Below are 21,136 nucleotides of genomic sequence, written 5' to 3' on the forward strand. Positions count from 1 at the left end.
TTGTTTTTGGACTCCCCCGTTTCTGTAACAGGGGGGAAGGGAAGGAGAAAGAGAGGGAGAGAAACACCCATGTGCGCTTGCCTCTTGCGTGCCCCCAACTGGGGACATGGCCTGCAACCCAGGCATGTGCCCTGACTGGGAATCGAACCGGTGACACTTTGGTGCCCAGGCTGGGGCTTTATCCACTGAGCCACACCAGCGAGGAGAACACAGGTATTTTATAAATGCGTGTTTGTCTGGTGTGATAACATGTGGACCTAAATGGATCCCCAATTTCCCTGTTATTTCCCCTATCCTCTCTTTGCTATCAGATAATCCGGGCTGATGCGGGAAGACCGAATCCTAATAAATGGGATCGACTCTCTCGGTACTCTCCCTCCCATGTTTCGTTCTTGGTCTTCGGCGATCCTCAGCGACGCCTCTGGCACAGCTCCTCCCAGGAGTCCGCCCTCGTATTGCGGTGCGCACGCGCGTTATCTTGATTGGCTCCACTTCGGTGAGTGACGAACAGGATCAGCCAATGGTGTCGTGAGAAAGGTGGAGCGGCGGCTCGAGGACGCCCCACGGATTCTGCCTTATTGAATATTCACGAGGGAGGCGGGTTGACGCCGTTTCTAGCCACAGCCGGCGCCATGAAGTGAGAGGGGGTTGGGGTTTGGGGCTCGCGGGCGGGCGCGGGGTCTTGGAAAATGGGGGGACCGGTGGGCGTGCTCGGGATCCCTGTGGGGCGAGGGACAACTGAGATGTGGGGTGGGGACAGCCGCGGGGATCCAAGGTGTCGTAACGGGGATGGGCAGCGAGGAGATGCCGTGGGGACCCCGAGGCTTCTGGGGAACTGGGGAGTATCCGAGGGGACCGGCGGGCCGAGCGCGGCGGGTAGTCGCCCTCGGCCCGCCGACTGGGGAGTGTAGGGCCTGGAGCAGGGTTGAGAGGACGCATGACTGACCAGGCAGCCCGCACCGCCAGGCTCAACGTGGACGGGCTGCTGGTCTACTTCCCGTACGACTACATCTACCCGGAGCAGTTCTCCTACATGCTGGAGCTCAAACGCACGCTGGATGCCAAGGTGCGCGGGGCCGCCGCAAGGGCGGCTCAGACGGAAACCCGAGGTCCCCGGAAAGCCATCCCTCCCAAACCACCTGTTGTCTAAAGTAACAATAGGTAGTAAAAGCAGCAGCTGACATTTATGAAAGGCTGAGCTGCTCCGTGGTGGGAACATAGAGAATTTGGGGACCGCTACCTGAGTTGGAATCCTGGATGCATGGCTGTGTGCCCTTGGGTAAATCATTTCACGTCCCTGTTCTGTAGTTCTCTCCTCTGCAAAATGGGCGCAGTACTGGTACCTACCTCAGAGGTTAACGTGAGGGTTGCATGACTTAGTTCACTAAGTAAGGGTAGTGGTTGTCAACGGGGGATGATTTTGACCCCTAGAGGACATTCGGCAGTGCCTGGAGACATTCCTGGTTGGCATACTGCTGGGGTGGGGGTGCTTCTGTCATCTAGTGGGTAGAGGCCATGGATGCTGCTAAACATCTTACAGTGTGCAGGACAGCCCTGCACAACCAACCATTATCCTGTCCCCAAATGTCAACAGAGGCAAAGCTGACAAACCCTCATGTAAGACACTTAGAAGTACTGCCAGCCACACAGTAAGTGCTGTGGAAGGGTTTGCTAAATTAAAAGAGAAGGAGTTCACTTATATCAGATACTATGCGGAATATGTAACCCCCAGTTTTTCATTAGAGCTTATTAGCCCATTTCAGAGAGGAGGACACTGAAGCTAGAGAGGTGAAGGCACTTGCCAAAGACCACTCAACAAAGAGGTGGCAGAAGTGGGGCTCCTAGGCCCCAGACTTCCAATTGCTGTGCTGTCCCGCCATTCCAAGATGGTGGCATTTTGGGGGTGGGGGCTGTCCCCAGAGATTGTGCCCCTGAAGTTCTTAGAGCCCATGTTGAGCTCCTCTCATTCCCAACATACAGGGTCATGGAGTCCTGGAGATGCCCTCGGGCACTGGGAAGACAGTGTCCCTGTTGGCCCTGATCATGGCATACCAGCGGGTAAGTGGCTCACTGGGCCTGTGGAGGGGGAAGAGGGAAAGGGGCCAGACAGGCTGAGCCCATTGTCGTCGGCAGGCATACCCGCTGGAGGTGACTAAGCTCATCTACTGCTCAAGGACGGTGCCTGAGATTGAGAAGGTGAGCTGGGGCCGAGCCTCATGCTCCCGAACTTTCGCAGGACCTCACTGGTCCCCTGGTGGGTTTGGGGTGGGTGTTTCAGAAGTTGGGGAAGGGGCTGGGGTCTGGCTGGGCAGGGGCTTGTGCCTTCATTGAGGCCAAGTCCCCCTCCCTCCTCAACGGGCACAGGTGATTGAAGAGCTTCGGAAGTTGCTCAGCTTCTATGAGAAGCAGGAGGGTGAGAAGCTATCGTTTTTGGGGCTGGCTCTGAGCTCTCGGAAGAACCTGTGTATTCATCCTGAGGTGAGTGCCCATTCTGCCCCTCACGCTAAGCTCCAGGTTTGAGGAAACTTCCATCCAACCAGGAGTTTTAACACTTGAGACCAGACCTCTCCAAGAGATATGCAGGGGCCACACACAATTCTTTTCTCACTTGTCAAATTCCACTATTGTTCATAGCCAAGGCAAGCACACACCTCCTCCAGGGAGCCCTCCTACTTTCTCCCCAGCCTGGGAAAGGTTAAAAAGGCACTTCCTGGAGTTTGGTTTCCTGGCTATGGAACTTATTAGTTGTGTACTCTTGGATAGGTGATTTCTGCAGTCTGGGCCTCAGTTTCCCTTTCTATAAAATGAGAATAAATAGGTACCTGCTTCATCCACTTGTTGATAAGATTAGGTGAGATAATCTATGTATAGCCCTTAGCATGTACAAAGAACTAAAAGAATATTAGAAATTATCACGAACTTGGGGCGGGGCATAAAAAAAAGAAAAAATTATCATGATATTAATAGATACATGACATATAGAATATTAGTTGTTATTTTAAAATTATGTTACAGAACCACAGGGCTCCCTATGCACCAGGCGTTGTTCTATGCAGCAGGCATTCTAAGTTTACATGCAGTAACTCATGGAATGTGTATTCTGTAATGTTATTTGTAAGAATCTGTGAGAAATAATACACATGGTGAGTGATAATTAAAGAGAAGTAGCACTTACTGCTGGAATAGGAAAGGGAGAGGTAAGGGTTGGCAGCCTCAGAGCCTTCCTGTTGGTGAAGGGGAGGGTTCTGTTTGGGGGAAAGGCGGTCCTGGGCTGTGACAGTACCTACAGCGGAGCCCTCCTTGGAGGGCACAGAGCAGGGCATGGGCAAGTCAGTTTGCCATGCCGTGTGATCAGACCCTCTTCTGATTCTGAGACCTTGCCAAGATCCTGATTATCTGAGCTTTTTCAAAGATTAAGCAATTATTTTTAATCCACACACTAAAGAATCTTACAGGCTTGGAAATTGGTCGTGATCTGGCTAATTCCCCCTGTCACTGGAGGGTTTTCCCAATAAGTCAATTGCTTTGCTATTAAATAAAAATCTTACAGGCTTAATGTATTGACATTAGTTTCAGGTGCACAACATAATGACCTAACATTTGTATACGAACTGCGAAATGATTACTGCAATAAGTCTAGTTAATATCCGTCATCGGACGTAGTTATACAAAAAATTTTTCTTGTGATGCAAACTTTTAAGATCTGTTCTCTTAACAATTTTTAGATATGCAATATAGTATTAACTCTAGTCACCAGGCTGTACATTACATCCCCACGACTGACTTGTAACTGGAAGTTTGTACCTTTGACCGTCTTCCCCCATTTCACCCACCTCCAGCCCTGCTCTGGTGACCACAGGCTCTTCTCTGTGTCTATGAGCTTGGTTGTTTCTTTCTTTCTTTTGTTTTAGTTTCTATATGTGTGAGGTCATACGTAATTTGTCTTTCTCTGGGTGACTTATTTCACTAAGATAATGCCCTGAAGGTCTAACCATGTTGTTGCAAACGGCAAGATTTCCTTCTTTTTTGTGGCTGAATAATACTTCATTGTATATAGGGCTGAATATTTTATAACTAATTACTTAAGGGTAACAATTTTGCCACTGCTTGCACCCGGGCAGTAAGTTCCCACGTGTCTTTTTTTTAAATAGTGGGTTTTAAAAAAATATTTATTTTTAGAAAGTGGGGAAGGGAGGGAGAAAGAGAGGGAGAGAAACATCCATGTGCGAGAGATACCTTCATCGGTTGCCTCTCCCGTGCCCCCAGCTGGGTATGTGGCCCGCAACCCAGGCGTGTGTCCTGACCGGGAACTGAACCGGTGACCTTTTGGTTCATAGGCTGGCGCTGAGTCCACTGACACACACCAGCCAGGGCCCAGATGTCTTAACGGTTTATTACTGAAACCGACTGAGGTTTGAGTTTTCCAAAAATCCGCTCATCTCAGCCCAGACAAGACAGCCGCCCATCCCACGCAGTCGGGAGGTGCGGGCCCCAGCAGGGGTTGGGCTCTGGAGCGCGCTCCGTGCTAAGCCGCGCACTCCGCCCTCTCCCCAGGTGACGCCCCTGCGCTTTGGGAAAGATGTCGATGGGAAATGCCACAGCCTCACAGCCTCCTACGTGCGCACGCAGTACCAGCAGGACACCAGCCTGCCCCACTGCCACTTCTACGAGGTGCCTGCCGGGCCAGGCCGGGCTGCGGGAGGGCAGGCCAGACGGCCTGAGGCCGCCCACCGCCCTGACCGCCAGCCGCCCTCTCGTCCCACCCCAGGAATTTGACATTCACGGGCGCCAGGCCCCCCTCCCTGCTGGCATCTACAACCTGGATGATCTGAAGGCCGTGGGGCGGCGCCAGGGCTGGTGCCCGTACTTCCTTGCCCGCTACTCGGTGAGGAGGCTGGTGGGGGGCGGGCCGGGGGCGTGTGCGCGAGTTTCGGGCCGCCTGCCCTCGCGTCTGTCTGCCTGTATCTCCCTGTGGGTCCGTGCCTCTGTCTGGCTGGCTGTCACCTTGCTTATTTTTGTGCCTTGTCTGTGTCAGTCCGTCCTGCCTCGCCTCTGCAGGCCTGTGAGGAAGGGATGCGGTCGTGGGGGCGGGTGGGAGGTAGCGGGGTTCAGGCATTACGGGGGGCAGTCGGGCATAACCTTCCCCTCCATGCCCCCCAGATCCTGCATGCCAACGTGGTGGTTTACAGCTACCACTACCTCCTGGACCCCAAGATTGCAGACCTGGTGTCCAAGGAGCTGGCCCGCAAAGCTGTGGTGGTCTTTGACGAGGCCCACAACATCGGTGAGGAGGGGCCCGGGGGTGAGGCCGCCCCTCAGGCTGCCTCCCTGTCTGCCTGCCTGAGCCTGGCCCTCTGCCCCCTCCTCTCCAGACAACGTCTGCATCGACTCCATGAGTGTCAACCTCACCCGCCGGACCCTCGACAGGTGCCAGGGCAACCTGGAGACCCTGCAGAGGACAGTGCTCAGGTGGGGGCGCGGGCGGCTGGCAGACCCTGGTGCCCACCTTGCCCCTGCCTCTCCCGCATCCCCGTTCTCTGCCTGACCGGCCTCTAGGGACACCAGTCCTGTCCCGGTGTCCCCTCAGGTGTCCCCTGCTCTTCCTACACCCTGTGTCCCCGCAGGATCAAGGAGACGGACGAGAAGCGACTGCGCGAGGAGTACCGGCGCCTCGTGGAGGGCTTGCGGGAGGCCAGCGTCGCCCGGGAGACGGACGCCCACCTGGCCAACCCGGTGCTGCCCGACGAGGTGCTGCAGGGTGAGCTGCCGCCCGCCTCGGCCGCTCCCCGTCCCGCTCAGTCCGCGCGGCGCGGAGGCTGACGCCGTCTCCCCGCAGAGGCGGTGCCGGGCTCCATCCGCACGGCCGAGCACTTCCTGGGCTTCCTGCGGCGGCTGCTGGAGTACGTCAAGTGGCGGCTGCGCGTGCAGCACGTGGTGCAGGAGAGCCCCCCCGCCTTCCTGAGCGGCCTGGCGCAGCGCGTGTGCATCCAGCGCAAGCCCCTCAGGTGCGGCCCCGCGCGCCCCTGGCCTGGGTCAGGAGTGAGTGGGGGGTCGGGGGTGGAGAGGATGAGCGACACCTGCTGGCCAGAGCAGGCCCAGGGGCCAGGTCGGAGCTGGTCCTGGGCTCCCTGTGTTGGGCAGGGGCCTGGCGGGCAGCATGTGGCTTGATCAGAGAATTTACCTGAAGAGAGTTTAATGAACACATTGTTGTTTCTTTTTTTTAATTAAGATTTTATTTTTTATTTATGTATTTTTTTAGAGGGGAAGGGAGGGAGACACAGAAGGAGGAAAACATTGATCGGTTGCCTCTGGCACGCCCCCAACTCTGGGGGCAGGTGGTCCTGCTCCATGCCCTGTCCCCAAGGGTGAGAGCCTCCAGGCGGGTGGTCACTGCTTGCGGCCGGGTGGCCTTGTGTATACATGGGTGGGACACAGTATGTGTGAGACTCTGCGACGGTGTGTGAGCATGTGGGACTCGGATGCTGTATGTGTCACCAGGGTGGCTGAGTGTGAGGTTCTGGGTGTGAGTGTATGACCGTGTGGCCGTGCAGGAGTCACGTGACTGGGATTCTAGGTGTGGGTGTGCATCTCCTACTTTGACCGGAAACTTGCATATGAGAGTGTGTGACCACGTGTGACATGGGACCATGTGACTTGGGTGTGTGATTATTTTTATTTATTTTATGCTTTAAATTTGTATTTATTGATTTTAGAGAGGAAGGGAAGGAGAGAGAGAGCCATAGATCTGTTGTTCCACTGATCGATGCGTTCCTTGGTTGATTCTTATATGTGCCCTGACTGGAGATCGAACCCACAACTTTGGCATATCAGGATGATGCTCTAACCAACTGAGCTCCCCAGCCAGGGCCTCGGGTGTGTGATTATTGCCCTGCGGCCGTCCTGCAATCATGGCTCTGCCTGATGTGCACTTGTACAATGTGTGGGCACAGAGGTGACCAAAACCGTGCCAGTCCCTGCCCTCACTGAGCACCCAGTCCCCTGTGGAGACAGATGCATGATCACGGGCCCTCACCACGGCAGGCAGGGGCTGCCGGTCCTGTCTGTACTGCCCACTGCCCGCTCACCTGTCTGGCCCCCCCATCAGGTTCTGCGCCGAGCGCCTCCGCTCCCTGCTGCACACCCTGGAGATCACTGACCTCGCCGACTTCTCCCCGCTCACCCTGCTGGCTAACTTTGCCACCCTTGTCAGCACCTACGCGAGGGGTAAGCACACCTCTTCCTGCCCCTGCTGGGCCTGTGGCAGCTGGAATCAGGGCCCCAGAGGAGTCCTGAGGGTGTCTGTGGGGCTGGGACACTCAGGACCTCGGAGAGCAGGGCTCAGGAGTTCGGGCTTTGAGGGCACTGGGAGCCACTGACACTTCTGTTTTTTTATAGAGTTTATTTATTTATTTTTAGAGAGAGGGGAAGGGACAGAGAAGGGGAGAGAAGCGTCAATGTGTGGTTGCCTCTCCCACACCCCCAACTGGGGACCCGGCCTGCAACCCAGGCATGTGCCCTGACGGGGAATCAAACTGGCCACCTTTTGGTTTGCAGGCCGGTGCTCAGTCCACTGAGCCACACCAGCCAGGGCGGGAGCCACCAGCAGTTCTGAGGGAGCAAGCCCTATGCTCAGATCTGTGTTTTCAGAGGAGCCTCCTGGCTGCAGACTGGGGGCAATGGGGGTGGCAGTGGTATCAGATAAGGTCACAGAAGTTCTGTGGAGTCAGCTTAGACTTCGGGTGTGGTAGGGACTTGGTCGTTCTGTCCTGTTGGCACTGGGGAGCCATGGCAGGTTCTGAGCAAGGGAGTGGCCGGGGCAGACTTGCACTTGAGAAAGATTCTTCCCGCAGGGACTGGGGGCAGGGCAGACAGAGCCTGAGCCAGGGCTGGACGAGAGAAGGGGGTGGTTGGAGAGAGATGTGGGAGGTAAAGAGCCCAGACTTGGGGCCTGGGGGTGGCGGGAGTCAAGGATGATGCTCGAATCTGCAGCTTACCAGGGAGAGGGCAAGTGTCCAGAGGCTTCGTCGCCTTTACTTGGCGGCATTCCTTCCCCTTCCTCAGCTGTAGGCCGGCCCAGGGCTCAGGGGGATCCCCGGGGATTACTCCTCTCTCAGGAAACCAGGTCAGGCCTGCCTACTGTCTGGCGGCTGGGCCGGCCTCGGTGGGAGGATGGGGAGTCCACTCCGCCACCCCAGGGCCAGCCCGTCAGCAGCAGGGCCCACTGGCAGCTTCCTTCAGCGTCCGTCCCTCCATCCCACGCTGTCTTCCTGCTGGGGCCTTCTCTTCTGCTCCCCACCTCCCCATCCTCCTCAGCCCCCCATGGCCTCCTCATCCTTCAGTTCTCAGCTTAGTAGGGATTTCCCTTCCTCCATGCAGCCTTCTCTGACTTCCAGTCTGGGCCTGGCCCCCTCTTCGGGGCTTTCCCATCCCAGCCCTGCCACTCTGGGTGGTCACTGTCTGGGGACAGGTCTGTGTCCCCACCACTGAACTGCGAGTTCTGAGAGTGCACGGCCAGAGCTGTCTCAGTCACTGCTGTGTCCCCAGCGCAGGGCTGGGCACAGAGGACTTGACTTACTTTCATAACAAAGTGAAATCGAATATCTATTTATCTATTTGTTTAACGAATGGGCCAAGGCCAGCACTGGGGAAGCGGTAGAATAAAGACCTCCTCATTCCTGACCTTCTGGAACTCATATTCTGGAGGGAAAGAATGGTAGCAAAGACACAAACAAGCAAGGAAGATAATTTCAGAAAGTGATCATTTTCATGAGAAACAAATAGGTTGCCATGTTGGAGCAGGCCTGCAGTGGCCAGGGTGGCCGGGGAAGGTGTTTCTGAGGAGCTGATGTTTGAGCCGAGTCCCAAATGACCACAGGGAGCTAGCTGCTTAGGACGCTTTCCCGGGTCAGCAAGTGCAAAGGCCCTGGGGTGGAGTGAGCCTGGTGGTTTTTGAAAGTTAGGCAGGGGGCCCATGAGTGAAGAGGAATTGGGGTCAGAGTGGCAAGGTCTCACAGAGGATCCTGGACCCTAGGAGACGTGGGGGGTGCTATGAGGAGGGGCTTCTGAGCAGGGGAGGGATGTGACCCGACTCGGGAGTTCCCAGGGCCCCTGTGGCTGTGGCGATGGGAGCAGGGGTGGGAGCTGGGAGCCCAGGGAGGAGGAGACTACAGTGGTTCAGGCAGGAGGGTACGGCAGCTGGACTCGGGAGGACGTGAGGGGTGGGGTTAGATTGCAGAATGACTTCGGAAGCAGAGCTGGTGGCCTCCTGATGGCTTGGACGGAAAGGGCCAGGGTGAAGGCGTGAGGGGCAGGGCGGGCCCTTGTGGCCCTGGGGGAGACTGAGGAGTAAACCTTGGGCACGCTGTGCTCCGGATCCTCAATGAATGCTGGCACAGGTGCTGGGCCTGGGGCCGGGGAGCGGGCAGGTGATAGGGTAATCTGGACTCAGGTTCCTGGTTTTAGGCTTGGGCTGCAAGTGTCTGGTCCCTTTCACTGTGGGGGTGGGGACTGGACGAGTGGGCATGGCCATCACCGGCACCCCAGGATTCTCACCGGCCCCTGTAGGTTTCACCATCATCATCGAGCCCTTTGATGACAGGACCCCCACCATTGCCAACCCCATCCTGCATTTCAGGTGAGGGCTAACCCCAGCGGGGGTGTAAATGGACTCTGGGGCCTCAGCACCCCCGCCTGGCCTTCACCACCTTCGTCTGCTTCCCACAGCTGCATGGACGCCTCGCTGGCCATCAAGCCCGTGTTTGAGCGCTTCCAGTCTGTCATCATCACATCTGGGGTGAGGCTCCTTCTCTGCCCCACAGCCCTCCCCTGTGGGGCTCCTGGTTCCTGCCCAGTCCTGCTGAGCTCCCTCCTGTTGCCCCCACTACAGACGCTGTCCCCACTGGACATCTACCCCAAGATCCTGGACTTCCACCCTGTCACCATGGCAACCTTCACCATGACACTGGCCCGGGTCTGCCTGTGCCCCATGGTGCGTGAGAGGGAGTTGGGTGACAGATGGGCAGATGAAAGCGAGGGGCCATCTTTCTTCTCTGCTCTGTCTGTTGGTCAGCAGGAGAGTTTTGCTGCTCAGGGCACAGGTTCTGGGCTCATGCCACCCCTCCCTGTGGGCATGGCCCCAGTCTCGGTTTTCTCATCTGTTAGACGGGATGCCTCCTCCGTGATCTCCCAGGGCAACGGGGGAGAGTGAGCTGACGGGTGTAAAATGCTTATGTGGCCTGGGGCCTGGCGCTTGCTTAACTTGGCTTTGCCCAGTTCATTGTTTGGCTGTGACCTTGGTAAGTGACCCTTCTGCTCTGCCTCAGTCTCCTCTGTAAATTGGGCATCCTAGCACCGGCCCTCGGTCCTTCATCCGAAGCTCATGGGCCAGGTGTGTTTGAGAACTGAGAATCTTCCAGACTTCAGAACCAAGGCATGTGCTGTGTGCTGGGCAACGCTCCCCAAGGGCCTGAGCAGTATCCCCTGGTCAAAGTCACACGATTATTTCAGCAGCAAAACAGCTTAAAAAAGCCACAAAGGGAGCTCAGTCAGGACTGAATAGACTCAGGGCAGGGCAGGTTTTGCTGCTCCATTACTTTGTGCCCAACTTAAATATACGGATTCCCCAGACTGTTGTGACTTTGGGGACTGTTTTCCAGGGATTGTGGACTGGTGCTGACCATGCACTGCAGTGTGGCTTTGTGAGGCTGCTGGTGGGGGTGACCAGTGGCTGTCAAGGTCATGGTGGGGCATGTCATCCTGGGACCAGACTGGCCGGAAGCAGGGGTCCGCGGGAGTGGACTTGCTGGTTGGGAACGGGCAGACTGCGGTCCAGTTCCATCTCAGCTGTTTGTCTGCTACATGATTTGCTCAGGCGACTCACCTTCTCTGAGCCTTAGGTCATTTTTCTGTGCAATACAGATAACAGGGTAGCTGAGGGTTCATTCAGTGATACCATGCCTATAAAAAATTTAGACCAGCCCCAGCTGGCAACCTGCACTCACACTGGAGTGGTTGCTGCTGCTTCGCTTATTGTGACCTCTCCTGCTCCCTCCAGATCATCGGCCGTGGCAACGATCAGGTGGCCATCAGCTCCAAGTTTGAGACCCGGGACGATATTGGTATGCTGCCCATGGGGGTGGTTGGTTTGGGTTCCAGGAGGGGAGGTTTATCAGTCAGTATGGCCTAAGTCTTGCTGCAGTAACAAATACTCCCAAGTCAGAGTGGCTTCACACGGGGGTTCCTTCCTGTCCACGGTTCATGCATTGTGGGCTGGTGGGGACCTGCCCGGTGTCACTTCTCTGGGAAGCTCCACCATTGGACACATCACTGCTGTGGCGTGATGTGGTAGGAGGGATCATGGTGACCGAGGGGAACTGTACACTGGCCCACAGGGGTGCTCACCTGGAGGTGACAGCCACTTCTGCACTCCTTTCATTGGCCATGGCAAGTCACATGGCCACACCTAACCTTGGGGGATGGGGTGGGGGGAGGGTGCTGTCCTCCCACTGGCCTGCAAGGAGGAGGGGAATGTGTGTGTGAACAGCCCAAAGACAGCTCATTGGGGCTCAAGGAACCCCAGGTTCCAGACTGGGCGCTGGACAGGAACACTGTGATAGGCAGTGAGTGGGGGGAAGAGGACCCAGGCCAACTCTGACCCCTTGCAGCGGTGATCCGGAACTATGGGAACCTCCTGCTGGAGATGTCTGCCGTGGTCCCCGATGGCATCGTGGCCTTCTTCACCAGCTACCAGTACATGGAGAGCACTGTGGCCTCCTGGTACGAGCAGGTATGCCCCCGCCTTTGCCATTCGCACCCAGGAAGGGCCCCCGCTTTGCAGATCATGGATCTGCTCCTGTGTTCGCTTCATTTGCGTTGTAAATGGTGATGCGTCATAGGTGACAGGAGTGTATAAGACATAGGACCCGTTTAATGAAGAAATGGCGTGTAACCCCATGCCCCTCCCCCCACACCCAGGTTAAGAACTAAGACGTTAGCAGCCTCTGTGGGCCCTTCCCTCAAAGGCACACCCTCAGGAGAATTAGCTCCCCCTACCTTCTTGGTTCCCGGTTTCCTTGCTGCTTTGAGGGGTTACCACTGTGACTGTCCCCTAGCACATGCAGCTTGACGTGGAGACAGCTGGGTGCTGTCCTGTTAGAGGAAGGTTTCGGAGAATTACAGCTGGACAGGCTCAGGGCAGAGTCTGCACCGGGGAGTGTGGGCGAGGTCATGGGCCGTTTGGAAACGGGGAGCAGGGGAGCCGCGCACTGGGTGGTGGCAGGATGTGGGGAAGGGGCGCCGCTCTGTGCTTTCCGCTTCTGTGGCCCGTGGCCCGGCTCTCGGGGGTGGGTGAAAGCAGGCGCTCCTCTGGGGTGAGAGGGGTGAGCTGGGCTAATCCAAACTCCCGGGGGCAGTTGGGCACCTTGTCCACCCGCAGTCAGGACCCCCGTTTGGCCTCAGGCTCCTCCCACACGCGCACACGAGGTGGCTGCTGGCCCCCTGAGCCCCATGTCCTGAGTGCCTCTTGTGTCCTGTTTACGAAACCTTTGCCTACCCCAAGGTCACAGAGGTAGTCTCGTGTGTTTGATTCTAGAAAGCTCTGTCGGTTTAGCTTCGCATCTAGGTCTGTGAGCAGCTCAGGTTCATCTTTGCGAGTGGTGTGGGTCGGGGTTCATTTTCCCTGTGTGGAAAGCCAGTTGCTCCAGCTCCACTTATGGAAAAGCGCTGTCCCCACTGAGTGTTACGGGTGTGTTCCTAGACCCCCGGTTCTGTCCTGCTGGCCTGTGTGCCTGTCCTTGGTCACATGTCTCCATCAGTGTCACAGCTGAAATCTCTGGTGGCCTCTGATGGGCTCTGCTGGGCCTACGTCAGCTTCTCCGCCAGCCGCTGCGGTGGGGGCATGTCCTGATTGGCCGTCTCGGGCCACATGCCTGCCCCTCTTGTCCCAAAGATGGGTGTGGGGATCAGTCCCCACCAGGAACATGGAGTTTCCAGAAAGCAGTGAGGCTAGCCAGTGCCACCTCCCTCCCTCCCTCCGGGTCTCTGCCAGGGAGGGAAGCGGTCTGTGGGCTGGGCACCCAGCACAGCAGTGTCGCCAGGACACCTGTGAGCTGAATCTTGCTGCCGCCCACGCCCTGACCTGCCGAGTGTCCTCCCCAGGGCATCCTCGAAAACATCCAGAGGAACAAGCTGCTCTTTATTGAGACCCAAGACGGGGCTGAGACCAGCGTCGCCCTGGAGAAGTACCAGGAGGTGAGTATGGGGGTGGGGCGGGGGGGTAATGCTCAAAGAGCGGCTGGAGAGGGGCCACAGTGGGCAGCTCTGCGGGGCTGCAGCTCTCTCTTGCCCCCCCCCCCACGCCCCGCCCCAGGCCTGCGAGAACGGCCGCGGGGCCATCCTGCTGTCAGTGGCTCGAGGCAAAGTGTCCGAGGGGATCGACTTTGGTGAGTAGACTGGCCCTCCCCGAGCCTCCCCCAGAGCACTGCCCACAGCCTGGGTGTGCGCGGCCTCCCCTCGCTGCACCCCTGGGTGCTGGGTGGGGCCCTCAGAGCATCCCACTTCCCTCTCCTGGGCTCCATGAGGGCGGCTCTCTGGTGGGTCCCGTGGGTGACCCCTCACCGCCACCTGCTGCCCACACAGTGCACCACTTCGGGCGGGCTGTCATCATGTTCGGTGTCCCCTACGTCTACACCCAGAGCCGCATCCTCAAGGTGAGCAGCCTAGGGTCACGGGGTGTCAGAAGGGGCCGCACGCAGAGGGACAGGGCGCTAGGGACCACTTCCCCCTGTCGCCACCGCAGGCGCGGCTGGAATACCTGCGGGACCAGTTCCAGATCCGTGAGAACGACTTTCTCACTTTCGATGCCATGCGCCACGCGGCCCAGTGTGTGGGCCGGGCCATCCGGGGCAAGACGGACTACGGCCTCATGATCTTCGCTGACAAGGTGCGGGTTCAGGGCCCGGAGCCACTGTCCAGCTGGGGAGGGCCGGGCAGCGGCCTGACCGCGTCCCCTTCTCTCCCGCCCTCCTCACAGCGGTTTGCCCGGGCAGACAAGCGGGGGAAGCTGCCCCGCTGGATCCAGGAGCACCTCACGGACGCGAACCTCAACCTGACCGTGGACGAGGGAGTCCAGGTGGCCAAGTTTTTCCTGCGGCAGATGGCGCAGCCATTCCACAGGGTGAGCTGGAGCTGGCCGGCCCCCGGGCCCCTTCGCCCGCCCAGGCTGAGCTCCTCCCCTGGGAAGGCCTCTTGGCTTCCTCCCCACGCCCCAACCCCAGCCTGCCCTTAACAAAGAGAGGCTTGTGTGCGCCCACGGGCCTGGCCTGGGAACTGTGGGGAGTCAAGGGCTCCAGACGCCAGCGTGTGTCTGCAGCAGGTGAGCAGGTGTGGGGGAGCCCCGAGGAGGAAGGGCGAGAACTGGGGTGGGCAGGCAGGCGGGGCCCCGGGAAAGCTGATCCTGCTCTAGCTTGGACACAGCGCTCTGGCCACCCCCTCCTGGCCCGTCTCCTGTTCACAGGGATAGTGCGCTCTGCGTCCTACGGGTGTTTCCAGGTTCGAGCATGCTGTCCCTGGAGCGCCGTGTAGTCCCATGCAAGCCACCTCCTGTCACTCTGGCCCCCAGTTTCCTCATGTGGGCGTGTGAGGAAGTGCGGCAGCTGTCTCCCCGCCCCCGGCCTGACCCCTCCCTCTCTGTCCCCCGCCTCCAGGAGGATCAGCTGGGCCTGTCTCTGCTCAGCCTGGAGCAGCTGGAGTCGGAGGAGACGCTGCAGAGGATCCAGCAGATTGCACAGCAGCTGTAGCGCGAGGTGAGGGCAGGCCCATGAAAGCTGTTCCTGGTGACTCCCGAGTCTCACCCGGCCCTGGGGCCCAGAGGCGTGGAAGGGCCTCCAGGAGGCACCGGAAGGGCCTTGCGGGAAGGAAACCTCAGCAGACACTCCTGGCAGCCAAATCGACAGCCTTTAATCGCAGGAGGAGAGGGCAGCCCAATGCCCCAGGTGTCCCCCAGAGGTGGGAGCCGGGCAGGGAGACGAAAGGACTCCTCTGGGCCACCCTCTCCTCCTCGCCCCGAGAAGCTGCATCCGCGCGCCGCTGTCGACTTCAGCGGGGGCCCAAGTCCTGGGTGCTGGCGCTGAGGGTCCGAGAAGCCTCGCGCAGGTGCCGGCTGGGGGACTGGGGACAGGCACAAGCGACGGCTAAAGGGTGGGTGAGGGCAGGACACACCTGCTCCAGATGCCACCAGAGCCACCCCAGCAGCCTAGCTGCCAGCTTGCCCCCTGCAGGGGCTCTTGCTCACCGTCCTGTCCTCACCTTGACCCCCTAGTAAAACCCAGCCTACCAAGTGCCGGCCTGTCCCCTCCCATCCCTTGCCTCGGCCTGTCAGCATGGCCCCCACTGCAGCCTCGAGCTGGGGGCCCCCGTCTCCCCCTCACCTGCGTCCCAGGAGCGCTTGCGCCCCCCATGTGCAGCGTGCTGAGTGACACAGCTCTCTTCATCCTGCAGAGGGAACGCGTGAGTCCGGGCAGGCCTGGCGCCCACCCTGGGGAGGACCGCCCTGGCCAGAGGAGGTGGGAGCCACAGGAGGCTCTGGAGCAGGACGAGGGGAGGGGCTGCTGCCGTTAGGCTCCTCGTTGACCCGACCCAACACTCACCCGGCTGCTCCCGCCGCCCCCTCGCCTCTGAGACGGGACACCAGCTTCTCACTTGAACGCCGGATAGACTCACGGAACTTGGAGAAGGAGCTGCTCCGACGAAGGGTCTGGGGGGGCCCCCGGGACACTGGTCAGTTCCCACATCCCATCCAGTCCCCATGCCCTCCCTGGGAGCCAAAGTGAAGCCCGTCCTCACCTGTCGTGCTGTGTCACCAGCTGTACCTGTGCTGGGGGCCCCTGGGGAACAGATGGGGGACATTGTGGTCGCGACACTAAGGAACCACCTGGGGGGGCGGGGAGGGACTGGGGGCTCACCGAGAGGGGCAGGCAGGTCCTCCCTGCTGAGGATTTCTTTGTATAGCTCTTCCGCTTGCTGGTACTTGTTCTGTTTCAGGTAGGCTGAGGCCTGCAGGGGGTGCGGCCTGGCTGATCCTGGCTCCGGTCTGGGAGCCCCCAGCACTGCCTCCAGGCCCAGCCCCCTCCCCCCGGCCCCCACTCCAGGCCTCAGCCCGCCACCTGACCCCACCACTTCCTGCCTAGGTGACCCAGGGCAGGGGACTTCCTGGCTCAGCCTGTTTCCTGCTCTGCCTTGGGCTGGTGACATGACCTCTTTGTGCCTTAGTTTCCTCATCTACAAAATGGGGGCCACAAGAACACCTACCTCACGGGGTCCTTTATGAAATGGATGGTATAGGGAAAGCACTAAGCGGGGGATGTAGAACTTAATAAATGTCTGATGATGTCATCTGCTCCAGGCCAGTCTCTCCAGCTTCTGTCACAGGCTGTCCCCCGGCCGGCACCCCCCGGCCTGTTCCCTGACACCTGCGCACCCTCTGTGCTGAGCAGTCTCACCCGGGCAGGGCCCAGTCGGGAAGCCGAGTCTCAGGGAAACCCTCCACAAGCCTGGCAGAGGGGCTTTAGGCGTCTGGCGTGCCACCCTTGAGTCAAGGTGCCCCCCCCCGCCAGGCCCACGGCGCCCTCACCAGGTTGTTCTTGGTCTTCGCCACGTTTGGGTCACTGGGCCCGCCCAGGGCCTCGTAGATGCTCAGGGCTCGAGCGTAGTGCCGCTCCATCTCCTCGAACTTGCCCTGGTTCTGGCAGAGCAGGGCCAGGTTGTTGAGCTGCTTGGCCACGTCCGGGTGGTCGGCACCCAGGACCTAGGGGTGGTGGGGTTACAAGTCCTTGGGGTCATTCGGACTGGTAGGCCATGTGATGCCAGCAGCCATAATGGGGGTCACAAGTTAGGGACCACAGGGTTGAAGTGGAGAAGTAAGTACATGAAGTTCAGCCGGAGGGCCCAAGTTACACCAAACTGGAGATTCATCAGGTCAGAGGTCATGGTGGTCCAGAAGCCACCTGACCTTGGGATACAAGGTCAAATGGGTAGATCAGGGAGGGGACTGTACCAGATGGGGGCATGTGAGGTGAGTTACAAGACAGGTCACTCAGGAGTCAAGATCAAATGGCGCTCGGGGAGGTCAAGGGTGGTGGATCACAGGAATGGCCACTCTAGGCTTCAATTGGTGGCTCATGACGTCCGGTGAGAAGGACGTAACAGGTTAGGGGGTCACAGGAACAAACTGGGGCAGCCCAGGGTCAGCATCACTGTGAGATCCACAGATGAGCATTCTAGGACCCAATGGGAAGGGCCTCCCTGGACACGGACTCGGGCTGGGCAGGGGCAGGACCTTCTCACGGATCTCCAGGGCTCGTTGGCACAGGGGCTCCGCCTCCCGGTACCGCCCGCGCTTTCCGTAGAGAACAGCCAGGTTGTTCAGGGTGGCGGCCACCTGTGGGGTTGGGGGAGGCAGGTCAGGGTAGGAAGGCAGCCTGCAGCCCGCCCGCCCACACTCCCGCCCTCCCTCCCAGGCCCCACTCACCGCCGGGTGCTCAGGGCCTAGTGTCTGCTCCCGGATGCGAAGGGCATCGTGCAGAAGCTCCGTGGCTTCTTTGTACTTGTTCTGGTCCCTGTGGGGCAGCGCAGGGGTGGAGGGGGTCGGCCAGGGTAGGGTAGCAGGGTCCGGGCTGACGCCAGCATGGGTGACACATTGTGGGGGGTCCCTTCTGGGTCTCCCCACACCTCCTAAGTCTAGCACAGGTCCCCATACCTCCAGTTCACTGCCAAGCCTCTGGCCACTCCAGGTATCGCCACTCTGTTGGGTCTCTGTCACCCACACTCCCTGACTTCGCTTTGCTTGGATCGAAGTGGCCTCTCTAACCTCTGTCCCCCACCCCAGTAACCCGCGCTGACAGAGCAGACTCCAGGGTCCCCCTCTCCCACCCAACAATGGCTCCCACCCTTGCTGCCCCTCCAGCCGTAGCCAGCGGCAGCCCTCACCGGTATACCAGTGCCAGGATGTTGAGCATGGTGGCCACGTCAGGGTGGCAGTGGCCTGAGCTCCGCTCCAGGTCCTCTAAGGCCTGGCGGCACAGAGGCACGGCCACCTCATAGCGGCCCTGTCCCGCGTACTGGATGACGAGGTTGTGCAGGGTCCGAAGGCGCGCCGGGATCTCGTAGCCGCCCTGTTGAGCTGCTGCAGCGCCCACTGCCGCAGAGCCTGGGGGTGGCAGGTGTGTAGTCACTGCAGGCCTCCTGCCCCTCCAGCCTCACTCGAGGGGACACATACACCCCAGAGTTGCCTCGCTGTCCTGTCCAACTGGACCCCGGGACCGTGGGGCCCTGCACTGACTTCTGAGATCGGGATCCCGGCCATTTCACTGGGATGTGAGCACAGGCACCTACCTGCCGGGCTTCACACCTTCCAGCCCTACCTGCCCACTGTCACCCCCACAGCCACCTGCTTCATTCTCCCGACACCCTGTCCTGACCTCCCCCAGCCCCTGCTCAAAGTCCTTGGGGTCCCGCAGTCCCTCCCCAGCCCCAGCCTTTCGCCCTGCGCAGCTGGGCTCCTGCGGTCAGGTGCTCCCCCCGACACCCACCTTTCCTTTCCTCCTCCTCACTGGGGAACAGGGAGGCCAGGCTGTCTCGGCGAGGGGGAGAGTCAGACTGCGCAGAGGATAGAAAAGTGGGGAGTCGTGAGGGTTTGGAGTTAGTTTCAGAGATGGGGGCCCTGAGTCTCAGATTTGAGGGAGGTGGTGGTCAGGACCTCCAGCGTCTCCTGAGGGCTTGTGGGGGAGGGGCTGGGGGTTCTGTGGAAGTTCTCGTGGGTTGGGGGTTCTCTGAGGGCCGAGAGCACTGGGCTCCATGGAGGGTTGCGGGCCCCGCCTCGCCCGGCCAGCAGCACCTGGCTCTCCGCAGGCGGGTCATACTGGCGCAGCTGCCCCAGGAACTCCAGGTGGCTCTTCTCCTCCTCCAGCTGGGCCACGGCCTCCTCGCTGGCCCGCAGCCGCCGCTGCGTCTCCTCCAGCTCCTCCCGCAGCCACGCGTTCTCCTGGGCCAGCCGCCGGGCCTGCGCTCGCAGCCGCTGCTTCTCGGCCTCCAGGGCGCCCACGTGCGCCGACAGGGCCAGCAGCACCTGCGGGGGGGGGGGGGGGGGAGTGGCGAGGGTCGGGGCTCAGGCAGCCCCTGCCCCAGCCCAGGGCCTCACGTGCAAGCCAGAGCAACCCATTCTGCCAAGGATGCCCCAGATTCTGCAGAGGGCCCTCCAGTGTGACTCCAAGGGTGCAGAGACTCCAGGGACCCCCCATGCTTTCACCAGGCACACAAATTATACTGAGGGACTTCATGTCCCACCCTTGCACCCCCAAATCTTCCCAGGACTCACAGTTCTGTGGAAGGACCCCCATCTGGTTCAGGGGTTCCTGTCACATCCAAGGGCCCCCAGTGTTGCTCAGGGACCCCATCTCTGGACTAAAGCCTCCCCCTCCCAGGCCTGGCTCCCCAGGTCTCACCTGCCCCAGGCTTATCCCCTGCATACCTGGGCCCTCCTCCCAGGCCGCCCCCCAGGTCAGAGTCTCCCCACCAGAGCTGGACCCCTCGTACCTGGGCCTCGCCCAGTCCCAGCTCGATGGCTTCCAGCGAGTGGCTCACCACCTGCCGCTTTTCTTCCAGCAGCTCCACGCCAGCCGCCGGGCCCTGTCCTGCCAGGGCCTCCGCCAGGTGCCCGGCCAGGCCCCGGTGCTCGGCTCGGAGGGCCTCCAGCCCCTGCACCACTTGCCGGGTCTGCCGCACCAGCTCCTCGGGGCTCAGGTGCTCGGGGCCCAGCCCCACGCCCCCGGGGGCTGCCACCTGCACAGACATGGCGGCTCCTGGGGGGCAGCCAGGATCGGGGAATCCTTGTCAAGGCCAGGCAAGCCAGCCCCTCCGCCTCTGAGCCGCTCCGGCCAGAGGGACCCCTCCCAGCTATCTCCCTTTCCGGCCATCCCGGCCAGCCCTCTGCCTCCGACCCGCACCCTCCTCCTTCCAGCCGACAGCCTGTCCCGCAGCCATGCCGGCAGCCTCAACTGGGCACTTCCAGTCCACCTTGGTCTGTTCTCAGCCCTGAGCACAGCTCCACAGCCCCACGGATGACTAACCAAGGAGGGCCCACGGCTGCCCGGTGGCCTCCCACCTGCCCCAGCTCACTGGGCCAGCCCTCAGCACCCCACGGGCCCCGGATGCCCTGGCCCAGACCCCCCAGCTGCGTGACCTGGAGCTGAAGGCACCTCCGCTGCCGGGTGTGTGGGGCGCGGTGTGTGGAGGCGGCAGCCTCTCAGTGAGCTCATTCTCAGGGTGTTTTTGTTGGGAACCAGTCAGACCACTGGGGCTGGTGGCTGGGACAGGAGGAGAGGGCCGGGGGGCCGGGGGGCCGGAAGCAGAGGAGGCCTCTAGATGGGCGTCAGGGTGGTGAGCCCCACGTGTGGGATCCGGGGGCCTGGGAGCTGATAGACCCTGAGGGAACAGGGTTCCGCCCTGCACTGTGGACAGGCCCAGCCAGCTCAAGGCATGTTGGGACACCCGTGTGACAGGCGTGGTGCATGGATGTCACTGGCCATGTGACAGCTGAGGGTCTAAGGCTCAGATCATAATGATCTGGGGGTTGTGTTGTACACGTGGGGCTTCCTGTGGCTGTGTGTGGGTAACGGTCAATTATAGTCGGTGGCGCCTCTGGAGGCCTCATACACACTCCCGTCTCAGAACTACAACTCAACTCACACCCTCAGAAGGGACTCTTGTAACGCAGACATACTCTCCTCTCAGAAATGCAGCACATTCTGGACACATCCTTCCTCTAAAAAATGAAACTCAATAAACACCCTCACACCCATCCACACTTTCCTTTCAAAACACAACCCCATGCAGCACACAAACTCAGGCAACCACACACACACACTCCCCCCTTGGAAACACAGCCCAACACACAGGCATATTTTACTTCCCCTCAGAAATAAACACCAACACACAATACATGCAGAAACCAACTCTCACCCCTGAGAATATAACCAAACCCCAAACGTCTCACATTCAGACCATCTCCTCGCTGAGGCTCACGACACACGCCCCCTCCCACGCTCAGCAGTCCCACAAGCAAGCAGCCCAGTCGCCACTGTGC

At 59.8% G+C, this 21,136-nt stretch overlaps 2 protein-coding genes across 4 annotated transcripts; one reads left to right on the top strand and one right to left on the bottom strand.

Moving 5' to 3' along the window:
• Positions 1-572: 572 nt before the first annotated feature.
• Positions 573-16,399, top strand: ERCC2 (ERCC excision repair 2, TFIIH core complex helicase subunit). Its single transcript, XM_090260612.1, has 24 exons — positions 573-637; positions 967-1,066; positions 1,981-2,058; positions 2,134-2,196; positions 2,365-2,478; positions 4,555-4,671; positions 4,769-4,885; positions 5,161-5,284; positions 5,373-5,469; positions 5,625-5,758; positions 5,837-6,005; positions 7,106-7,224; positions 9,565-9,634; positions 9,724-9,793; positions 9,887-9,988; positions 11,054-11,117; positions 11,664-11,785; positions 13,156-13,248; positions 13,367-13,439; positions 13,636-13,706; positions 13,796-13,939; positions 14,030-14,173; positions 14,703-14,801; positions 15,496-16,399. The coding sequence occupies exons 1-23, from the start codon at positions 633-635 to the stop codon at positions 14,793-14,795; spliced, it is 2,283 nt and encodes a 760-aa protein (XP_090116738.1). The 5' UTR covers positions 573-632; the 3' UTR covers positions 14,796-14,801; positions 15,496-16,399.
• KLC3 (kinesin light chain 3) lies at positions 14,934-20,816 on the bottom strand. 3 transcript variants are annotated; one of them, XM_090260610.1, is made up of 13 exons: positions 20,234-20,799; positions 19,588-19,853; positions 18,890-19,120; positions 18,585-18,651; positions 17,983-18,202; positions 17,525-17,612; positions 17,333-17,434; positions 16,628-16,801; positions 15,960-16,050; positions 15,841-15,881; positions 15,645-15,751; positions 15,426-15,489; positions 14,934-15,165 (listed from the first exon to the last, which is right to left on the bottom strand). In XM_090260610.1, the coding sequence occupies exons 1-13, from the start codon at positions 20,307-20,309 to the stop codon at positions 15,094-15,096; spliced, it is 1,599 nt and encodes a 532-aa protein (XP_090116736.1). In that variant the 5' UTR covers positions 20,310-20,799; the 3' UTR covers positions 14,934-15,093. The 3 variants fall into 3 exon arrangements, with proteins under 3 accessions (XP_090116736.1, XP_090116735.1, XP_090116737.1); XM_090260609.1 differs by having other exon boundaries at positions 15,841-16,050; positions 20,234-20,816; XM_090260611.1 differs by lacking the exon at positions 14,934-15,165 and having other exon boundaries at positions 15,718-15,751; positions 20,234-20,814.
• Positions 20,817-21,136: the final 320 nt, after the last annotated feature.

The sequence above is a fragment of the Furipterus horrens genome, unplaced genomic scaffold (genome assembly GCF_987537825.1).
Source record: "Furipterus horrens unplaced genomic scaffold, mFurHor1.1.pri manual_scaffold_13, whole genome shotgun sequence".
NCBI classification, from domain to species: Eukaryota; Metazoa; Chordata; class Mammalia; order Chiroptera; family Furipteridae; genus Furipterus; species Furipterus horrens.

Coding starts and splice junctions, on each gene's coding strand:
- ERCC2 (XM_090260612.1), top strand. Junction 7,225..9,564: donor TGTCAGCACCTACGCGAGGG/GTAAGCACACCT, acceptor CGGCCCCTGTAG/GTTTCACCATCATCATCGAG. Junction 11,786..13,155: donor TGGCCTCCTGGTACGAGCAG/GTATGCCCCCGC, acceptor TGTCCTCCCCAG/GGCATCCTCGAAAACATCCA.
- KLC3 (XM_090260609.1), bottom strand. CDS start 20,309: ATGAGCTCACTGAGAGGCTGCCGCCTCCACACACCGCGCCCCACACAC. Junction 19,854..20,233: donor GGAGGTGCCTTCAGCTCCAG/GTCACGCAGCTG, acceptor GCTGCCCCCCAG/GAGCCGCCATGTCTGTGCAG. Junction 15,490..15,644: donor GGGGCGGCGGGAGCAGCCGG/GTGAGTGTTGGG, acceptor TTCCCTCTGCAG/GATGAAGAGAGCTGTGTCAC.